Here is a 19857-nt window from a genome sequence, read left to right as displayed (position 1 = left end):
TAGCAGCCCAGATCCTGAGTGAATTTGCGTCCGGTTTGGGGGTGAACACCAGAGGCACGACCAAGCAGAACGAGAGGGTGCAAGGTATGCGCTTAATAACGCAACTCAGCAGAACGCGGCACTCATCAAACATGCCAGGCAAGACGGGCAGTCCTGATGGAAAGGAAAGGCATGACGCCCGGCGCTCTCCAAATTGCCAGGAGGGATGGGCACTGACAAACCTGGTACAACTGATTCCTCACAAATCCTTCACACACACACCATATAACCTTGCATCAACCTGCGCATACACCTCAGGGCTTGTTTGTTGTGGAGCATCAACCAACAGCACAAGACCCCCAACAGTTCTTTTCAGAGCCAAGCACTAAAAATACCACACGACACCGCAACTCCCACCCGCTCCTCTCACTCATCGCATCGACACCTCGAGGCCCACGGTGGCCCAGCATGCTCATGTGCAGGTGAGGAAGGGTTCGCCAACATGCCCCAACTTGTTTCTTTCTTTCTGTCCCCTTGTCTGTCCAATTTCCACTGATGAATGTGGTGCCTGTCTATTTTATAAGGCTGTTGTACAAGGGGTTTCTTTCGACGCTATAGGTAAGACTGTTTATTTCGTGACACTGCATCTCTTAAATACGATACATGTCTTTTGTTAAAGTCAGTGCAAGATTTGTTTGCAAACCTGCTCGATTGGCTCTTTCCTTCATTGGTTAGCCATAGCGTGTCAAATAGAAGGGAGGTTGTACCCCATTGATCCGCTGCAATAGTCTAGCCAGCAGCCCACCTAGGGTTTCGCTCTGCCATAAACCATTAATAGACAAAGGTGGGAGGCCGAGAGCATGGTCCCTATCTGAGGTAAGTAGGTCAACGGGAAGGTAATGCGAGGGTTTGGCACGGGGACCCTACCAGAGTTATTCACCCGAGATGGCAACCCTAGACAGTGGTTGCTTAGCAACCCATCAGGTCGCAGAGTTATCCGTGACTCATCGGCTTCTACGTCAAAGGTTGTGAAGCTGGTCTGAGAGAGGCCACTCGTGACCCAGCGACATGCCCGTAGCAATATCCATCAATGCACAGCGACGTCAATGTTTCTCATGCCGTAAGTGTGTCGTTTGTTCACAGATTTCTCCTTCACGTGCAAGTTTCGCCAAAAAGAACAAGATTGCGATTCACTGCATTTTTTTATCAAAATGATGGAGCTGCTTATTGCACAGTGCCTCGGAGGTAGTGAACAAAACTTTGACATTTTGCCTTATTCGAACATTTGTTCCATGACCTATCGAGGAAAATGCCTTTTTTTGTATTGTCGACCAGAAACATGCGTGCAACACTCCATGTTGCAAACTCCGCGCCACATGAATGCACAAAGCAAACACGTCGTACACGTTGTTTAGTTACAATTGATTGGCCAATAACTTTTCATGTGTTTTTTTTGACCAATCAATTTGCCGTGAAAAAAAGGACATTTTAGGTCATTAAATAATTGTGCCTTTTTGTTTTTATTTTTAAATAATTTCCAAAAAAAATGTGCAACTTTTGACAAAAAGTATATTTGACATTCTAACTTATTCATACATCTTTTGATGGGAGATTTACATAACGTCATGGAAGTAGTGAACAAAACTCAAAAACTAAGCCTTTTTCGAGGGTTCATCCCACGGCCTATCGGGTAAGATGGACAGGATGATATAAATCAGGATTGCATAAACCTGTGTATGACAAAGTTGGATTTTGTAAAAGGATTACCAGGAAGAATAAATATCAGACTGTGGAGATGTCAACCAAATCCATTTGTGAGGGTAGACTGCAGTACCTGGCAGTGTTTCACAAATCGTTTTATTCTGTGGCATTGACGTAGCTCCTTTAAAATAGCCAGTGAGATTATGAGCTGACAACTGTTAGAGGAGCCAAGAGGGGTTGACTTGGATTTAAACTCCCCCCCCCCCCCCATGGTAGTTCCCACATAAAGGCAGGATTGATTGTGGCTGTTAAAGTAGGAGACAATTTAAGACTGAACAAAAATGGCAAAAAATAAAATGAGACCAGAGCAAAGTCGATGGCGCACAATCGCAAATTCCCACCTAAAGAATAGTTGAAACATGGCATGAAGTTTCATGAGAATTGGCCCAATGAGCTCAAAAAACATTTTCCCCCATTTTGAACCCTGTGACCCCAATTTTTGAACCTTGGAGTCTGTGGAGCTGCCTTGCCTCTCCTCACAAGCCCCACGTTGTGTGCCGATAGTGAACTGCAGCAAGGACACCTGGCCTAGCTATTTGAATCGGCTCCTGCTGTGTCCCACCAGGCACAGCCAAGGTATTTCTGTCTTGTCTGCCTCTATTGTCTGGTCACGTGGTATGTTTGAGAGCCCAGATAAAGCTTAGATAAGTAAGGAATCCTGATCCTTCGTTGGTACCATCGGCAAATATTTGGTAGTGGGTTAAGGGGTTTCTTTGTTGTTGATTGCTTCTCCCTGTGGCCATTATCATCTACTTTATTAAAGACATCTGGTCTTTGGTGATTCTGGCTGTGGTGGTTGCTTCGTTTGATCGTTTTGGAGGATCCATGAAGGGAATAATTGGTTGCAGTGTCCACACAGCATAGAAGACCATGTCAAACAACTTAGGTTGCTCGGCCTAATCATATTGAGTCATGTCATATCTATCGGCGTGACACTGGACTGTTTTGGGGCTCCAGATCTTTATGCCAATGCGGCAATTCAGACACAGATCGAACAGGGGTTTCCGAAACGGTCGACCATTGAGTTTGCTTTGTCGTGACCCATCGGATTCAAACCGGGCAAGTGGGACGAGTCTGACAGCTGCAACAAGACATTAAAAAAAACACCAACTTACCCGAAGCTAATGCCTCGGTGGCGGTTACTGGAACTTTGTAAATCTTGCCACCTTTGTACACAAAGCTTCCATCCACAACCTTGAATTCCATGTAACGAGTCACTTCCGTGTGTACCAACATCGTCACAAGTTGGCCTGTTCAAAAGACAAAAACATTTTTAAATGCAAGAAATAAAATCAATTTTGCTCAACCAAAGGATGGAACACCAGTCTTCAATGAGAATGAAAATGGTAAACAAAGTGTTCACCTTATTCACAAATCTCGTGAACCAATACATGAGTCCTGACCACCTGCGAATGGTTGTGCCTGCAAATGACACTTACACGTACCTCTCTCTCAATTGTGTGTGTGTGTGTGTGTGTGGATTTCTCTGGTCAGATTCATAAATGGACAAAAAACAACACACTATCATTACAAATGAATGCAGGCATAAAAAGGGAACAACCGTTATTCAAAGAAAGATGAAGGAATGGTTGAATACAATTTCATTGTGACCACCCCTCACTTGTTTAAATACTTTTTGGCAAACCATTCCGACATTCTTTTACATTTTATCCCACACGCAAAGTGAAAAGCAGGGTTTAGCAATTCATTCACTCTGTCTGTCTGTATGTCTGTCTACAAACGTCAGTTTACGATCGAGGACCAAGTTGATTTCAATTGAATGTTATATTTCGAACACAAATAGGAAAATAAACCTGTAGTTTAGTGGCACTTTGGCTCTGAATTTGTCCCGATTACCCCTGCGCACAGGGGAATGAATACATTAATTTTTTTCTTTCTTTTTTTTAAACCTTGCCTGTCTGGCAGTCAAACAAAATTGAAAATCATTCCAAACAGGAAACCTACTGTTTTTAAGGACGTCGTAAAGGACACAAACAACAGGAATGAAGAACTGTCACGTTGAATAAGGCGGTGTAGAAGACGCTACATCAGCGGAGGTAAACTTCCAAAAAATGTTGTTGCTTTTTTTTCTACAACCTTGAAAATCTTCATATTATTTCAATTTAATTAAATTATATAGCCCACTTGAACACTGCAGAACACAAATCCCATTTTTGGCACCTTCAAAAACCTTTTGCTCAACAGTACTTGAACAAAATATTACAGCATTTTACATCATCTCAAGCAATCAAATGTGCCAATCTCTAAAAAATGTTTTTCAGGAAAATGTGTCGACATGCACTGTACAGTACAGTAGCTTAACTATGCACTCTGAATTAAACAACAGCGAAAGGGTCTCAAGGGTCTCAAGGGTCCCAAGGGTCCAAAGGACGTGAAGACAGTCCAATGGTTTAAAGTCACAAATCTATTATTAAAAAAACAAAAACACATTTTATTCTTGAGTATTTGCACAACTATCAAGACTGATAAAGATGCCAGAATACATTGCTAAAGTATCAAATGAGGAGGTGGCTAAAACAACAAATTGTACTTCTTCATTATTCAGCCAGGAAAGCACAACAATGGCTGAAGTGCTTACAATCGACTATAAATGGATGAGGCGTGTGTGTAGGGGAGTGGTGTGTGCACGAGTGTGGGAGGGGGGCTCGTGTGAGGGAGGGGTGGGGGGTGTTGCGTGCATGTGCGTGAAGGGGGTGCGCGCGTGCGTGCGTGAAGGGGGGTGCGCGCGTGCGTGCGTGAAGAAGTGCGCGCGTGCGTGCGTGCGTGAAGAAGTGCGCGCGCGCGCGTGCGTGCGTGAAGGGGGCGCGCGCGCGCGGAAGGCGCGCGCGCGCGAAGAAGCGCGCGCGCGCGAAGAAGCGCGCGCGTGCGTCTGCCGAAGAAGCGCGCGTGCGTGCGCGAAGAAGCGCGCGCGTGCGTGCGCGAAGAAGCAGCGCGCGCGTCTGCGCGAAGAAGCGCGCGCGTGCGTGCGCGAAGAAGCGCGCGCGCGTGCGTGCGCGAAGAGAAGCGCGCGTGCGTGCGCGAAGAAGCCGCGCGTGCGTCTTGCGCGAAGAAGCGCGCGCGTCGTGCGCGAAGAAAGCGCGCGCGTGCGTCGCGAAGCGCGCGCGTCGTGCGCGAAGAAGCGCGTCGTCGTCGCGAAGAAGCGCGCGCGTCGTCGCGCGAAGAAGCGCGTCGCGTCTGCGCGAAGAAGCGCGCGTCGTCGCGAAGAAGCGCGCGCGCGTCGTGCGCGAAAGCCCAGCGCGCGTCGCGTCGCGAAGAAGCGCGCGCGTCGTCTGCGAAGAAGCGCGCGTCGCGTCTGCCGAAGAAGCCTTGTAGCGTCGCGTGCGCGAAGAAGCGCGCGCGTCGCGTCTGCGAAAGCGCGCGTCTTGCGCGAAGAAGCGCGCGTCGCGTCTGCGAAGAAAGCCTTGCGCGTCGTCTTGCGAAGAAGCGCCTTGGCGTGCGTCTGCGAAGAAGCGCGCGTCGCGTCTGCGAAGAAGCCAGCGTCGCGTCTGCGAAGAAGCGCAGCGTCGTCGTGCCGAAGAAAGCGCGCGCGTCGTCTGCGAAGAAGCCGCGTCGCGTCGCGTCTGCGCGCGCGTCGTCGCGCGCGTCGTCGCGAAGAAGCGCAGCGTCGTCTTGCGAAGAAAGCGCGCGTCGCGTCTGCGAAGAAAGCGCGCGCGTCGTGCGCGAAAGCGCCGCGTCGTCGTGCGCGAAGAAAAGCGCGCGCGTCGCGTCGCGAAGCGCGTCGCGTCGTGCGCGAAGCGCGCGCGTGCGTCGCGCGAAGAAGCCGCGCGTCGTCGCGAAGAAGCGCGCGCGTGCGTCGCGAAGCGCGCGCGTGCGTGCGTCGAAGAAGCGCGCGCGTGCGTCGTGAAGAAGCGCGCGCGTGCGTGCGTGAAGAAGCGTAGCGCGTGCGTGCGTGAAGAAGCGCGCGCGCGTGCGTGCGTGAAGAAGCGCGCGCGTGCGTGCGTGAAGAAGCGCGCGCGTGCGTGCGTGAAGAAGCGCGCGCGCGTGCGTGCGTGAAGAAGCGCGCGTCGCGTCGTGCGTGCGTGAAGAAGCGCGCGCGTGCGTGCGTGCGTGAAGAAGCGCGCGCGCGCGTGCGTGCGTGCGTGAAGGGCGCGCGCGTGCGTGCGTGCGTGAAGAAGCGCGCGCGTGCGTGCGTGCGTGAAGAAGCCCGCGCGTGCGTGCGTGGAAGCGCGCGCGCGTGCGTGCGTGAAGAAGCGCGCGCGTGCGTGCGTGGAAGCGCGCGCGTGCGTGCGTGGAAGAAGCGCGCGTGCGTGCGTGGAAGAAGCGCGCGTCGCGTGCGTGCGTGAAGGGGGTGCGCGCGTGCGTGCGTGAAGGGGGTGCGCGCGTGCGTGCGTGAAGGGGGGTGCGCGCGAGCGTGCGTGCGTGAAGGTGGGTGCGCGCATGCGTGCGTGAAGGGGGGTGCGCACGTGCGTGAAGGGGGGGGTGCGCACATGCTCATCCTAACTGCTTGTTCAGTACGAATGAGACAGAACAGCCGATGGAAGGTGGTTCCATTGAATTAAAAAAAAAAGTTGATCTTTCACTTAATGTGAGAGCAAGTTCCGAGCAAGACAGAAGAGACAGAATACTATACGACACTCACATACCATTTGCCATGAGAAATTTTGGAATGAGGTCAACATTCCAGTCCCTGCCACGACCCATTGAGGCTGGTGGTTGTTGGATGCCAAACCGCTTGAAGAACTGAAAAGAATGGTGGTGCAGTCAGTTTTGGGTCACAGTGAAAAACATCAACAGGCAATTTCCATTCAAATCAATCAAATTTCTTCCATCATGCTTTTCATTTCGAAGCCAAATTTCAGAGCATTTTCAAGGAACTAGAAAGTTATTATTGAAACAATTTGATGGTAAGTTTGTTCAGTTTTCAGGTTTATATTGTCATTCATTTATTTATCTTCTTGTCTCGCTTGTTAGGTGAAGAAAGCATCACCACCACTCGCTTCTGTGGTCTCGGCCTTCATGACGACTTTCTCTTTCGCTCCCGAACTATATTTCGTGAGGTGTTGAGACAAAATCAGTTTTGTCCTGACGAACAGCACAATCTTATTGCTCCTAAGCTATCATTCTGTCAGTTGTTGGTGTTCCAGCTGTCTCGGTGTCATCCTGCAGCATACATGCGAAAAGCCAGCATGCACACACCACTTGACGTACATGGATGACTCGTACCATAAGCAATGGCCTTTGATAGTAGTGTGACATAGGCACATTCCTAAGGTTTTACATTTCATGGCTTTCGGCTGTTATTGCATCAATTTTGCTGCAAGTATGAGAGAGATCTTAAGCTGGGAGTCCGATTTGCTATTATTGCTAAGTAATATAAACATAATGGTGAAAACTCTCACAAGGGTGAAACTATGGTCAACAACTCTACTATCGTTTGCCCGTGACCTTTAATCCTCGTTCTTTAAAACAGGCGAGTGTGCGCTGCTGAAGCTATCCAGGCAGGAAGTGTCACGCATGCGCTCATGGCATTTATCGGGCCGGAAGGACCTTATTTTGGTGTTCAGTATGCTCTATATCTCCATCGATTTTCGAACCAACATTTTAAAATGCTGGCACGTTTACAATCCTGGTAAAATATGGGTGTGCAAGATACGTGGCATTTTACTAGTCTTGTGAACAAAGAAGGGAGACGCCATGCACATGCTCTCAATGGTTTGTTAAAAAGCAGGTTGCTCGGAGCTCCCTCACAATTGACATGGATTTATGGCTGTGCACTACAAATGCGAAAGCCAACAAAATAGTTCATCGAATCAATTTTTAACCCAAGTTGAATGCACCGGTAGCCTAAATGCAGGAAACAGTTAGCAATTTACAAAACACGATTCATGAAAATAAAGAGGTCCTGAAAGTTTTACAGAGCAAAGCTTACAAGTAAAACTTAAAACATAGCAACAACCTTCATCAAACATTAGAAGAAGTTGGTGTTTAATGACCGAGTATGCTCAAATAATAACTTCAAAATTACCAATTTTATTTAGTGCAGGCAATCGGCTCAAGTTCATAATCCATTTTAAAATGAAATTTATCCCATCCAGCAGAAACCGTTTGACCACAGCTCAGAGTCGAGGAAGCAATCACCAAACTATTCTGCCACCATATATGGTGTGCTCCACATTTGCACTTGGAGGATATTCTTCGGAACAAGTTGATGCAATGGACAAGCTTAAATTGCCAGTTTTATTTATTTATTTATTTATTTTTTGGGGGTGGGTGGAAATCGATACGAGTAATCAAACTTGTGTGAGTAATGACGTTTATTCTTTATATAAATTTTTTATACTTTACAAAATTTTCACATTGACTGGACTTTGGACTCCATTTGCACAGTCAGACAAACCTCCTCAAGTGGTGTGATAGAGGCACTCTCGCCCCCATAGTACGAGTTTCTATCCATGTGCAGGACTTTCTTCCCACCAACGGACATGATTCCCGATAGGATACATTCCTGCATAAAAGGAAAAGTACAAAACAGAGCAAGTTCAATAACATGTGCTTATTGGCATGCTCTCACTCAACTTGCCAAACAATGGCATGTTTTCTCTACCTCGGCTTGCAAAACAAGTTCTCCGACTAAGAGGTAGCTTGAGTCAAGTCAATAAATTCAAAGAGAAAGAGACAGGGTGGGTCACTGTCATACTTGTTATTCAAATAAATTTCGTTGTTCATCAAAGCCCCAATAATCAATTATTTATACACTCAGTAGCAGTGTGTTGAGAGCATCCACACTCAGTCTCGGAGGTCGGCAGCTCGATTCGGACCATGGACCAGTCATAGCAAAAACTAAAAATAGGACCGCCCACTTTGAAGCTCACCTGGACCGACAGCAAGTCACTCAAACCCCCCTCAGACCTCCATAGCCCCTGATTATTTTAATGCCGTGAACAAACTTTGGTACATCAAGGGTGATGAAGGTTGTGGTCAAGTTTCATCGATATCGTGTGTGTAGTTTCGGAGAAAAGTTCCAATGCCTATTTATTTATTTATTTTTTTGGGGGGGGTCAAAACCCTCCCGTAAACCTCTTATAATGAGCGCAAATTTTGATGCGGTCGATATACTTCGGTCCATCACGAGTGATGAAGGTTGTGGTTAACTTTCATCAAAATTGTGTCTGAAGTTTAAGAGAAGAGAAATACCTATTTTGAGAGGGTCAACCGCCCTCCCTCATAAGACTCCTTTAATGAACGCAAATTTTGAGGTGGTTGATACATTTTGGTACAACATGCGTGATGAAGGTTGTGGTCAAGTTTCATCAAAAATGTGTGTAGTTTTGGGGAAGAGAGCAAATACCTATTTTGGGGTGTCAAAAAAAGCCCTGTAGAACTGCTTAATGAGCACAGATTTTGATGTGATTAATACATCTTCGTTCGGCTTCAGATATGAAGCTCGTGGCCAAGTTTCATCAAAATCGTATTTAGTTCAAGCGATAATGACTGAAGTGTTTACGGACTCACTCACTCACCTATGGACACTGCTCAATCGCATAAACTCACCTGACGAAAGTCCAGGTGAGCTATGGAAAAATGGAATGTGCTGCTTCCCTCCCATGATGCTCAGCATTTAGAGAATCCATCCATCCCTCTATTGGGACCATACTCTGTGCAGAGCGTTGTTGCTGCCGAATCAGTCTCCTTGGTTATTGGGAACAATACTGGACGGGTCGCCACTCCAACACAGGATACCAGCATGCTGGCAATCATTTTGCCAACCTCGGAAGGATGACAGTCAGTCAACCTCACCTGGTATTAAACAGCCGAGTGGGATTTGAACTCAGGATTGTAAGATCCCAAGTCCAACACCCTGACCATAAAGCCAACACTCGGCATATTTTGAGAATAGAGTGCAAACAACACCTGGAATGGCATCTCATGTGGCGGGTGTAGGGGAAGAATTTTAAACATTAAAAGGAGCCGTGTGTGTGTCCATGCGAGTGCCACCCATTGGTTAGACAGTTCGCTAGACTCCACAAACCCCCAATTTCTATACTAAGGCCACCAATTCAGGAACCATTTCGAATCACCTTTTTTCTCAAGCAGCGCTTTTGCTTCGGAAGTCATGACGCAGGTTTGCTATTATTTCCGAACATTTTCTCAAATTGTGAGTTGAATACATGCTCAGCTGAAAGACTCCTTCCTGAAAGCCCTGTACTAACTTCCATCTTGCTTACCCCGTGTACCCCACCCCATCCCTCTTACTTCCACAGATCTCCTATTTCCCACTAAATTGTGCTTCCCTCTCCCACCACTCGTCTCCTGCCTTTATAATGTCTTACAGGCATCCTGCCTGTGTGTTAGCTCTTACATGAGCCTCGACTTGATACACAAAAAAAAAAAAACAGGTCTCTGTGAAATCAGTGATAGCATGATAGGGGAGCAGAACACGTTACATATTCTGCTGTTTTGACATGGGAATGCCAGTTTGCTTTGTTGAGTGAGAGTTGGGTGAGTAAAAATGGCACAGCTTTGGAAGGGAGAGTTGAGGTCTTTCAGTGGGAGGGCGCCATGAGGGGTTTGAAGGCTTGAGTGCAGGGAGAGCATGGGCGAGGACTTCCTACTGGGGGGTGGGGGGGAACGCAAAGATGGGACAGAGTTGGGAGAGGGGGGGTGAGGCTTTTTTGATGAAGAGTTGCCAGAACTGCATGTGTGAGTGTACTGTGCGTGCGTGCGTGATATTTTAAAAAGTTGTTGACGGATCTGGATGAAATTTTGTGGGCAGGTTGGGTGTGCGACAAAGACGAACTGATTAGACTTTCGTAAAGATCCGAATACATCTCCAGTTACGAGATTCACTTTTTAAAGTTATTCTTCACCATTGAGACGTTGGGCCAAAAACGGTATAGTACTGTATAGCATGATATTTCAAAAATGTATTGGACCCGATACATTTCTGTGGATCAGGAATTATGTGGCGGCGGTATGCGCTTCACCAAGTGCCCTTTTCATTTCCTTTGTGTCTAAAGAGGTAAACTCTTGCTAATGTTTTTGGACGGCTCACTTGGCTGCGCCGAGATGGATTGCAACATTGAGATTATCTCACATTGAGGACAGCTCACATTCAGGTTGCAACAATAGCGATGCAACATTGAGATCATCCTTCAGAAATGAAAAAAAACATTTACATGTAATAAATACTGATCTCACATATACCTCCATCCACACAATCACATCACTGCGAAATACACCCTCCCTCCCCCCCGCCCCGTTCACGTTCTCTCCCCCCCCCCACCACTGTTAACATTCTCTCCCCCTCTCCCCCCCACCGTTCACATTCTCTCCCCCCCCCAAACCGTTCACATTCTCTCCCCCTTCCCCACACCATTAATTTTCTCTCCCCCTCCACCCCTCCCCCACCGTTCACATTCTATCCCTCTCCCCCCCACCGTTCACATTCTCTCCCCCTCTCCGCCCCCCCACCGTTCACATTCTCTCCCCCTCTTCCCCGCACCATTCACATTTTCTCCCCCTCTCCCCCACACCATTCACATTCTCCCCCCACCCAACCATTCACATTCTATCTTCTTCCCCTCCCCTCTGCCCCCTTCCCCGCCCACATTCTCTCTTCCTCTGCCCCCCACCCCATTCCCTCTTCCTCCCTCCCCTGTCCCTTCCACCCCTCCCACCCCCTTCTATCTTCCTCCACCATTCCCCCTTTCCTGCCCACATTCTCTCTTCCTCCCCGCCGCCCCCTTTCCCGCCCACATTCTCTTTTCTTCCCCCCGGCCTAAATTATCTCTTCCCCCCACCACTCCCGTCCCCACCCACATTCTCTCTTCTGCCCTTTTATTCCCACATTCTCTCTTCCTCCCTCCCCCGCCCCCGTTCTCTTCCCCCCCACTCGGCCCCTTCCCCGCCCACATTCTCTCTTCCTCCTTCCCCGACCATTCTCTCTTCCTCCCCCCCGCCCCGTTCCCGACAAAACATTCTCTCTTCCTCCCTCCCCCGCTCGCTTCCCCTCCCACCCCCGTTCTATCTTCCTCCACCCCACCCCCTTCCCCACTCACATTCTCTCTTCCTCCCCACTTTCCCGCCCACATTCTCTTTTCATTCCCCCCACCCACATTCTCTCTTCCTCCCCACCCGCCCCTTTCTCTTTTCATTCCCCCCACCGACCCGCTCCCTTCCCCAACCACATTCTCTTCCTCCCCCTCCCACATTCTCTCTTCCTCCCCCCCAACCCGTTCCCCATCCACATTTTCTCTTCCTCCCCCCACCCGTTCCCCACCCTCATTCTCTCTTCCTCCCCACCGGCCCCCTTTCCCACCCACATTCTCTTTTCATTCCCCCCACACCCCCGTTCTTTCCCCTCCCCACCCACATTCTCTTTTCCTCCACCCCCATTCTCTTCCCCCTCCCCACCACCTTCCACTCTAACTCCCCCATCACCCCTTTCCCCACCCACATGCTCTTTCTCCCCCCGACCCCTTCCCCACCCACATTCTCTCTTTACCCGCTCCCATTCTCTTTTCCTCCCCCCACCCACATTCTATCTTCCTCCCCCACCCCTCCCCCACCCACATTCTCTCTTCCTCCACCCCCCACATTCTCTCTTAAACCTCCCCCCACCACCTTCCATTCTTCCTCCCCCATCACCCCGTTCCCCACCCACATTCTCTCTCCCCCCACCCACCCCAATTCTCTTTTCCTCCCCCACCCACATTCTCTCTTAATCCCCCCACCACCACCTTCCATTCTTCCTCCCCCATTACCCCCTTCCCACCCACATTCTCTCTTCCTCCCCCCGCCCCCGTTCTCTTTTCCTCCCCCCGCCCACATTCTCTCTTAATCCCCCCCACCACCACCTTCCACTCTTCCTCCCCCATCACCCCGTTCCTCACCCACATTCTCTCCCCCCACACCCCGGTTCTCTTTTCCTCCACCCTGCCCACATTCTTTCTTCCTCCCCCCGCCCCCTTCCTCTTCCTCTTCCTCCCATCCCCTTCTATCTTCCTCCACACCACCCCTTCCCCACCCACCCCCACATTCTCTCTTCCTCCCCCCGGCCCCTTCCCCACCCACGTTCTCTCTTCCTCCCCCCCATCCCCTTCCCCTCCCACCCCTGTTCTATCTTACTCCCCCTACCCCACCCACATTTTCTCTTCCTCCCCCACCCCGTTCTCTCCCCCCTTACCTACCCACATTCTCTCTTCCCCCACCCACCCAGTTCTCTTTTTCTCCCCCCGCCCAGATTATCTCTTCCTTCGCCCCCCCAACCATTCTATCTTCCTCCCCCACGCCCCGACCCCATCCACATCTTCTCTTCCTCCCCCCTTACCCACCCACATTCTCTCTTCCCCCACCCCACTCACCCCGGTTCTCTTTTCCTCCCCCGCCCAGATTCTCTCTTCTTTCCCACCCCCGCCACCATTCTCTCTTCCTCCCCCAGCCCCCTTCCCCACCCCGTTCTCTCTTCCTCCCCCCGCCCAGATTCTCTGTTCCTTCGCCCCCTGCCACCATTCCATCTTCCTCCCCCAGCCCCTTCCCCACCCCCGCTCTCTCTTCCTCCCCCCGGCCGCCTTCCCCACCCCAGTTCTCTCTCCCCCCCGGCCCCTTCCCCACCCCCGTTATCTCTCCCAGCCGGCCCCCTTCCCCACCCCCGTTCTCTCTCTCCCCTGGCCCCCTTCCCCACCCCCGTTCTCTCTCTCCCCCTGGCCCCCTTCCCCACCCCAGTTCTCTCTCCCCCCGGCACCTTTCCCCACCCCGTTCTCTCTCCCCCCGGCCCCCTTCCCCACCCCCGTTCTCTCTCCCCCCCGGCCCCCTTCCCCACCCCCGTTCTCTCTCCCCCCGGCCCCCTTCCCCACCCCCGTTCTCTTCCCCCCTTGTCCCCTTCCCCACCCCCGTTCTCTTCCCCCCTTGTCCCCTTCCCCACCCCCGTTCTCTCTCCCCCCCGGCCCCCTTCCCCACCCCCGTTCTCTCTCTCCCCCAGCCCCCTTCCCCACCCCCGTTCTCTCTCTCCCCCGGCCCCCTTCCCCACCCCGTTCTCTCTCTCCCCCGGCCCCCTTCCCCACCCCGTTCTCTCTCTCCCCCGGCCCCCTTCCCCACCCCCGTTCTCTTCCCCCCTCCGGCCCCCTTCCCCACCCCCGTTCTCTTCCCCCCTCCGGCCCCCTTCCCCACCCCCGTTCTCTTCCCCCTCCGGCCCCCTTCCCCACCCCCGTTCTCTTCCCCCTTACCCACCCACATTCTCTCTTCCCCCACCTGCCCTGGTTCTCTTTCCCCCACCTGCCCCAGTTCTCTCTTCCTTTCCCCCCCTGCCACCATTCTATCTTCCTCCCCCGGCCCCTTCCCCACCCCCATTCTCTCTTCCTCCCCCCGGCCCCCTTCCCACCGCCGTTCTCTCCGACCCCCGGCCCCCTTCCCCACCCCCATTCTCTCTCCCCCCTGGCCCCCTTCCCCACCCCCGTTCTCTTCCCCCTTACCCACCCACATTCTCTCTTCCCCCACCCGCCTCGGTTCTCTCTTTCCCCCACCCGCCCCAGTTCTTTCTTCCTTTCCCCCACCCACCCCGGTTCTCTCTTCCCCTCCCTCACCCCCGTTCTCTCTTCCTCCTCCCCCACCCCATTCTCTCTTCCTCCCCCATCCCCTTCCCTTCCCACCCCTGTTCTGTCTTCCTCCCCCACCCCACGCATCGCGGTTCTCTTTTCCTCCCCCCGCCCACATTCTCTCTTCCTTCACCCCCCCCCGCCACCATTCTGTCTTCCTCCCCCCACCACCATTCTGTCTCCCCCCGCCATTCTATCTTCACCCCCACCCACATTCTCTCTTCCTCCCCCCACCCCCTTCCCCTCCCACATTCTCTCTTCCTCCCCCCGTCCCCTTCCCCTCCCACCCCTGTTCTATCTTCCTCCCCCACCCACATTTTCTCTTCCCCCCCACCCCGTTCTCTCTTCCCCCTTAACTACCCACATTCTCTCTTCCCCCACCCCACCAACCCGGTTCTCTTTTCCTCCCCCCGCCCACATTCTCTCTTCCTTCGCCCCCTCCCTGCCACCATTGTATCTTCCTCCCCCGGCCCCCTTCCCCACCCCCGTTCTCTCTTCCTCCCCCGGCCCCCTTCCCCACCCCCGTTCTCTCTCTCCCCCGGCCCCCTTCCCCACCCCCGTTCTCTCTCTCCCCCCGGCCCCCTCCCCACCCCGTTCTCTCTCTCCCCCGGCCCCCTCCCCACCCCCGTTCTCTCTCTCTCCCCCGGCCCCCTTCCCCACCCCCGTTCTCTCTCTCTCCCCCCGGCCCCCTTCCCCACCCCCGTTCTCTCTCTCTCCCCCGGCCCCCTTCCCCACCCCCGTTCTCTCTCTCTCCCCCGGCCCCCTTCCCCACCCCCGTTCTCTCTCTCTCCCCCGGCCCCCTTCCCCACCCCCGTTCTCTCTCTCTCTCTCTCTCCCCCGGCCCCTTCCCCACCCCCGTTCTCTCTCTCTCCCCGGCCCCCTTCCCCACCCCCGTTCTCTCCCCCCCGGCCCCCTTCCCCACCCCCGTTCTCTCCCCCCCGGCCCCCTTCCCCACCCCCGTTCTCTCCCCCCGGCCCCCTTTCCCACCCCCGTTCTCTCCCCCCTTACCCACCCACATTCTCTCTTCCCCCATCCGCCCGGTTCTCTCTTCCCCTCCCTCACCCCCCCGTTCTCTCTTCCATCCCCCCGTTCTCTCTTCCTCCCCCGCCCCATTCTCTCTTCCACTCCCCCCATCCCCTTCCCCTCCCACCCCATCCCATCCCCTTCCCCTCCCACCCCTGTTCTATCTTCCTCCCCCACCCCACCCGTCCCGGTTCTCTTTTCCTCCCCCGCCCACATTCTGTCTTCCTTCGCCCCCGCCACCATTCTGTCTTCCTCCCCCCACCACAATTCTGTCTTCCTCCCTCCCTCCACCCGCCACCATTCTGTCTTCCCTCCCACCCACATTCTATCTTCTTCCCCCACCGTCCCCTTCCCCTCGCACCACTGTTCTATCTTCCTCCCCCATGCCCCCTACCCCACCCACATCTTCTCTTCCTCCCCCTTACCCACCCACATTCTCTCTTCCCCCACCCCACCCACCCCAGTTCTCTTTTCCTCCCCCGCCCAGATTCTCTCTTCCTTCGCCCCCCCCACCATTCTATCTTCCTCCCCCAGGTCCCCTTCCCCACCCCCGTTCTCTCTTCCTCCCCACGGCCCCCTTCCCCACCCCCATTCTCTAACCCCGGCCCCCTTCCCCACCCCCGTTCTCTCTTCCCCGGCCCCCTTCCCCTTCCCCACCCCCGTTCTCTCTTCCCCGGCCCCCTTCCCCACCCCCGTTCTCTCTTTCCTCCCCTTACCCACCCACATTCTCTCTTCACCCACCCGCACCGGTTCTCTCTTCCCCTCCCTCACCCCCCATTCTCTCTTCCTCCCTCCACCCCGCCCCTTCCCCTCCCACATTCTATCTTCCTCCCCCACCGTCCCCTTCCCCTCCCACCCCTGTTCTATCTTACTCCCCCTACCCCACCCACATTTTCTCTTCCTCCCCCACCCCGTTCTCTCCCCCTTACCTACCCACATTCTCTCGTCCCCCACCCACCCAGTTCTCTTTTTCTCCCCCGCCCAGATTCTCTCTTCTTTCGCCCCCCACCATTCTATCTTACTCCCCCTACCCCACCCACATTTTCTCTTCCTCCCCCACCCCGTTCTCTCCCCCTTACCTACCCACATTCTCTCTTCCCCCACCCACCCAGTTCTCTTTTTCTCCCCCGCCCAGATTATCTCTTCTTTCGCCCCCCCACCATTCTATCTTCCTCCCCACGCCCCGACCCCACCCACATCTTCTCTTCCTCCCCCCTTACCCACCCACATTCTCTCTTCCCCCACCCCACCCACCCCGGTTCTCTTTTCCTCCCCCGCCCAGATTCTCTCTTCTTTCGCCCCCCACCATTCTATCTTCCTCCCCCGGCCCCCTTCCCCCCCTGTTCTCTCCCCCCTTACCTACCCACATTCTCTCTTCCCCCACCCACCCAGTTCTCTTTTTCTCCCCCGCCCAGATTATCTCTTCCTTCGCCCCCCCACCATTCTATCTTCCTCCCCCACGCCCCCGACCCCACCCACATCTTCTCTTCCTCCCCCCTTACCCACCCACATTCTCTCTTCCCCCACCCCACCCACCCCGGTTCTCTTTTCCTCCCCCGCCCAGATTCTCTCTTCTTTCGCCCCCACCATTCTATCTTCCTCCCCCCGGCCCCCTTCCCCACCCCTGTTCTCTCTTCCTCCCGCCGGCCCCCTTCCCCCCTGTTCTCTCCCCCTTACCTACCCACATTCTCTCGTCCCCCACCCACCCAGTTCTCTTTTTCTCCCCCGCCCAGATTATCTCTTCCTTCGCCCCCCCACCATTCTATCTTCCTCCCCCACGCCCCCGACCCCACCCACATCTTCTCTTCCTCTCCCCCTTACCCACCCACATTCTCTCTTCCCCCACCCCACCCACCCCGGTTCTCTTTTCCTCCCCCCGCCCAGATTCTCTCTTCTTTCGCCCCCCACCATTCTATCTTCCTCCCCCGGCCCCCTTCCCCACCCCTGTTCTCTCTTCCTCCCGCCGGCCCCCTTCCTCCCCCTGTTCTCTCCCCCTGGCCCCCTTCCCCACCCCCGTTCTCTCTTCCCCCACCCGCACCGGTTCTCTCTTCCTCCCCCACCCTCTCTTCCTCCCTCCCCCGCCCCCTTCCCCTCCCCTCCCACATTCTATCTTCTTCCCCCACCGTCCCCTTCCCCTCCCACCGCTGTTCTATCTTCCTCCCCCACGCCCCCTACCCCACCCACATTTTCTCTTCCTCCTCCCCTTACCTACCTACATTCTCTCTTCCCACACCCCACCCACCCCGGTTCTCTTTTTCTCCTCCCCCACATTATCTCTTCCTTCGCCCCCCCCACCACCATTCTGTCTTCGTCGTCCCCCCCGCCACCATTCTGTCTTCCTCACCCCCCCGCCACCATTCTGTCTTCCTCACCCCCCCCCGCCACCATTCTGTCTTCATCCCCCCCCCGCCACCATTCTGTCTTCCTCCCCCCTCCCGCCACCATTCTGTCTTCGTCGTCCCCCCCGCCACCATTCTGTCTTCCTCCCCCCCCTCCCGCCACCATTCTGTCTTCCTCCCCCCTCCCGCCACCATTCTGTCTTCCTCCCCCCTCCCGCCACCATTCTGTCTTCCTCCCCTCCCGCCACCATTCTGTCTTCCTCCCCCCTCCCCCCCATTCTATCTTCCTCCCCCCCCATTCTATCTACCTCCCCCCCATTCTATCTTCCTCCCCCTCCCCCCATTCTATCTTCCTCCCCCCGCCACCATTCTATCTTACTTCCCCGCCCCCTTCCCCTCTCCCTCCCTCCCCACCCCCGTATCCCCCCCCTCCCCTTCCTTCCCGCCCCCATATACTGTCTTTAATCTCGCCCTTTCTGCCGCAATCTTTCCATCTCAATCTCCTCACTCTTACTCTTAAAACCTCTCAACGTCCTCCACATCCAGTACGTCATTGATGAACCCTGGCCAGTTTCCCACGCAGCCTCCAGTGTTTGCATCCATCACCCTCACCCTCACCTCGTCATCAGCAATCCTGAACCGTCACCCCACCCCGCCCTGCCCAAAAACCCCAATCGCTGAGCCGGCGTACCGTGAGTCCCGTGCCCAGCACAATCACGTCGTACGTCTCATCCATGATGTCCGGAGCAGAGTGGACGGAATGCAACGAAGAACAAGCGAAGGGCGATGAAGTGGATGCTGCGGTTAGCACTGCTTGCACCGGACACAGCTACGTGGGGCTGTGGACGTCGCCGGAAGTGACGACACGCCGTCACATGAACCGCAGGAAAATAAAATAAATAATCAAATAATTAAAGAACCGTACAGTGCGATCCGTCGAACCTATTTATCAACATCACGTCGCACAACAACTTCATTCCACATTTATTATACCACTGTGACCGTACTGCTCGTTAATAAGTAAAGTGATCGTTAATAATTCATTAATATCGGTTTTGTTATTAATTTAATAACCTGGTTCAAGAGCATTGAGAGGTTTAACAATGACGGCGGCACGTGACGAACACCGAGTGACGAAGCTTCGTGAAATCAAACCCTCGGGAAGACGTCGACCATGAACGTCGTCGACCTCGGGAACACGTTGACCTTTTGAACCTCATCTTCTGCATTGCAAGTTGACATGTGGAACTTGTACTTGGAATGTTAAACTTTTCGGCCAACACGTCATCAAGGTGCCTCACCTGTTTTGGAAGACCGTTTTCGTGGGAGGTGGGGGCGGGGGGGGTCTTTAATCCCTCCAAGCTATTTAATAATTTGAACCGGGGTTTCGGTGTGAAGGTAAGTTCAAATTACTCGTTAGTGCGTGCCTGTACGTGGTGCGTGAATTGTGAACGTATGTGAATTGTGACGTCAATCAAACGAAGAAGAAGAATTGTGACGTCATAGCACCGTGTCCTGTCATTGGTTTGGTAAATAAATGGCCATAACTTGGGAAACACTTGGGAAACAGCTGGATGAAGAAGAACGATATCAAACCTTGAAAAGGCACGTACTCAGGTCCCCAGCGTCAATTGTGACGTCATATCAAACGAAGAAGAAGAATTGTGACGTCAATTGTAACGTCATAGCACCGTTTCCTGTCATTGGTTTGGTAAATAAATGGCCATAACTTGGGAACCATTTGTCCGATTAATATCAAACCTTGAAAAGGCACATACTCAGGGCCCCAGCAATATAGCTGGCAAGTTTCAATTAGATCGGACCAGCGGTTGTCGAGAAACAGCTGCCACAGACAGACACACAGAGATTGCTGGAATTATGGATAGATAGGTATTGCACTTTCACACACCTTGTGGCCCACAAGTTGTGTGTCTAATTTGAGTACCTGTGTGTGTGAGTATCACGGCGGTAGGTATACCTCGATCAACGCTAACTGTGTTTCATCGATATTTCTACTGTTTACGTTGGTGTTTCGTATCCAGCCTGTGGTTGCTGGCTGCATCATTTTTCTGGAAGCGTGATGCAGTGCCCCTGCGGCCAGTAGTCAGCTGGTACTCATTTTGCCCACCCCGGAAGGATGACGGGCAAGTCAACCCCACCTGGTATTAATCCAATAGCACGACAGGAGCTCAAACTCAAAG

General features: G+C 53.4%; 1 protein-coding gene and 1 long non-coding RNA gene across 2 annotated transcripts in view; one reads left to right on the top strand and one right to left on the bottom strand.

The window, feature by feature from the left end:
- LOC147032648 (rab GDP dissociation inhibitor beta-like) overlaps window positions 1–18609 on the bottom strand; it is a 51135-nt gene extending 32526 nt beyond the window's left edge. Inside the window, exons 1-4 of the mRNA XM_085870445.1 lie at window positions 18348–18609; window positions 8099–8206; window positions 6345–6441; window positions 2856–2990 (exon numbers count right to left, since the gene is read on the bottom strand). Of these exons, the coding sequence (XP_085726571.1) occupies window positions 2856–2990; window positions 6345–6441; window positions 8099–8206; window positions 18348–18392 (385 nt within the window). The 5' untranslated portion in view covers window positions 18393–18609. The remainder of the gene's footprint in view (window positions 1–2855; window positions 2991–6344; window positions 6442–8098; window positions 8207–18347) is intronic.
- LOC147032641 (uncharacterized) overlaps window positions 1–19857 on the top strand; it is a 451936-nt gene that overhangs the window by 48274 nt on the left and 383805 nt on the right. The gene's annotated exons all lie outside the window — the stretch shown is intronic.

Source organism: Eptatretus burgeri, chromosome 2 (assembly GCF_056783735.1).
Source record: "Eptatretus burgeri isolate ZD-2024b chromosome 2, Ebu_testis_v1, whole genome shotgun sequence".
Lineage (NCBI taxonomy): Eukaryota > Metazoa > Chordata > Myxini > Myxiniformes > Myxinidae > Eptatretus > Eptatretus burgeri.
The sequence above is the reverse complement of the archived record's forward strand: the minus strand, read 5'-3'. Positions and strand labels throughout refer to the sequence as shown.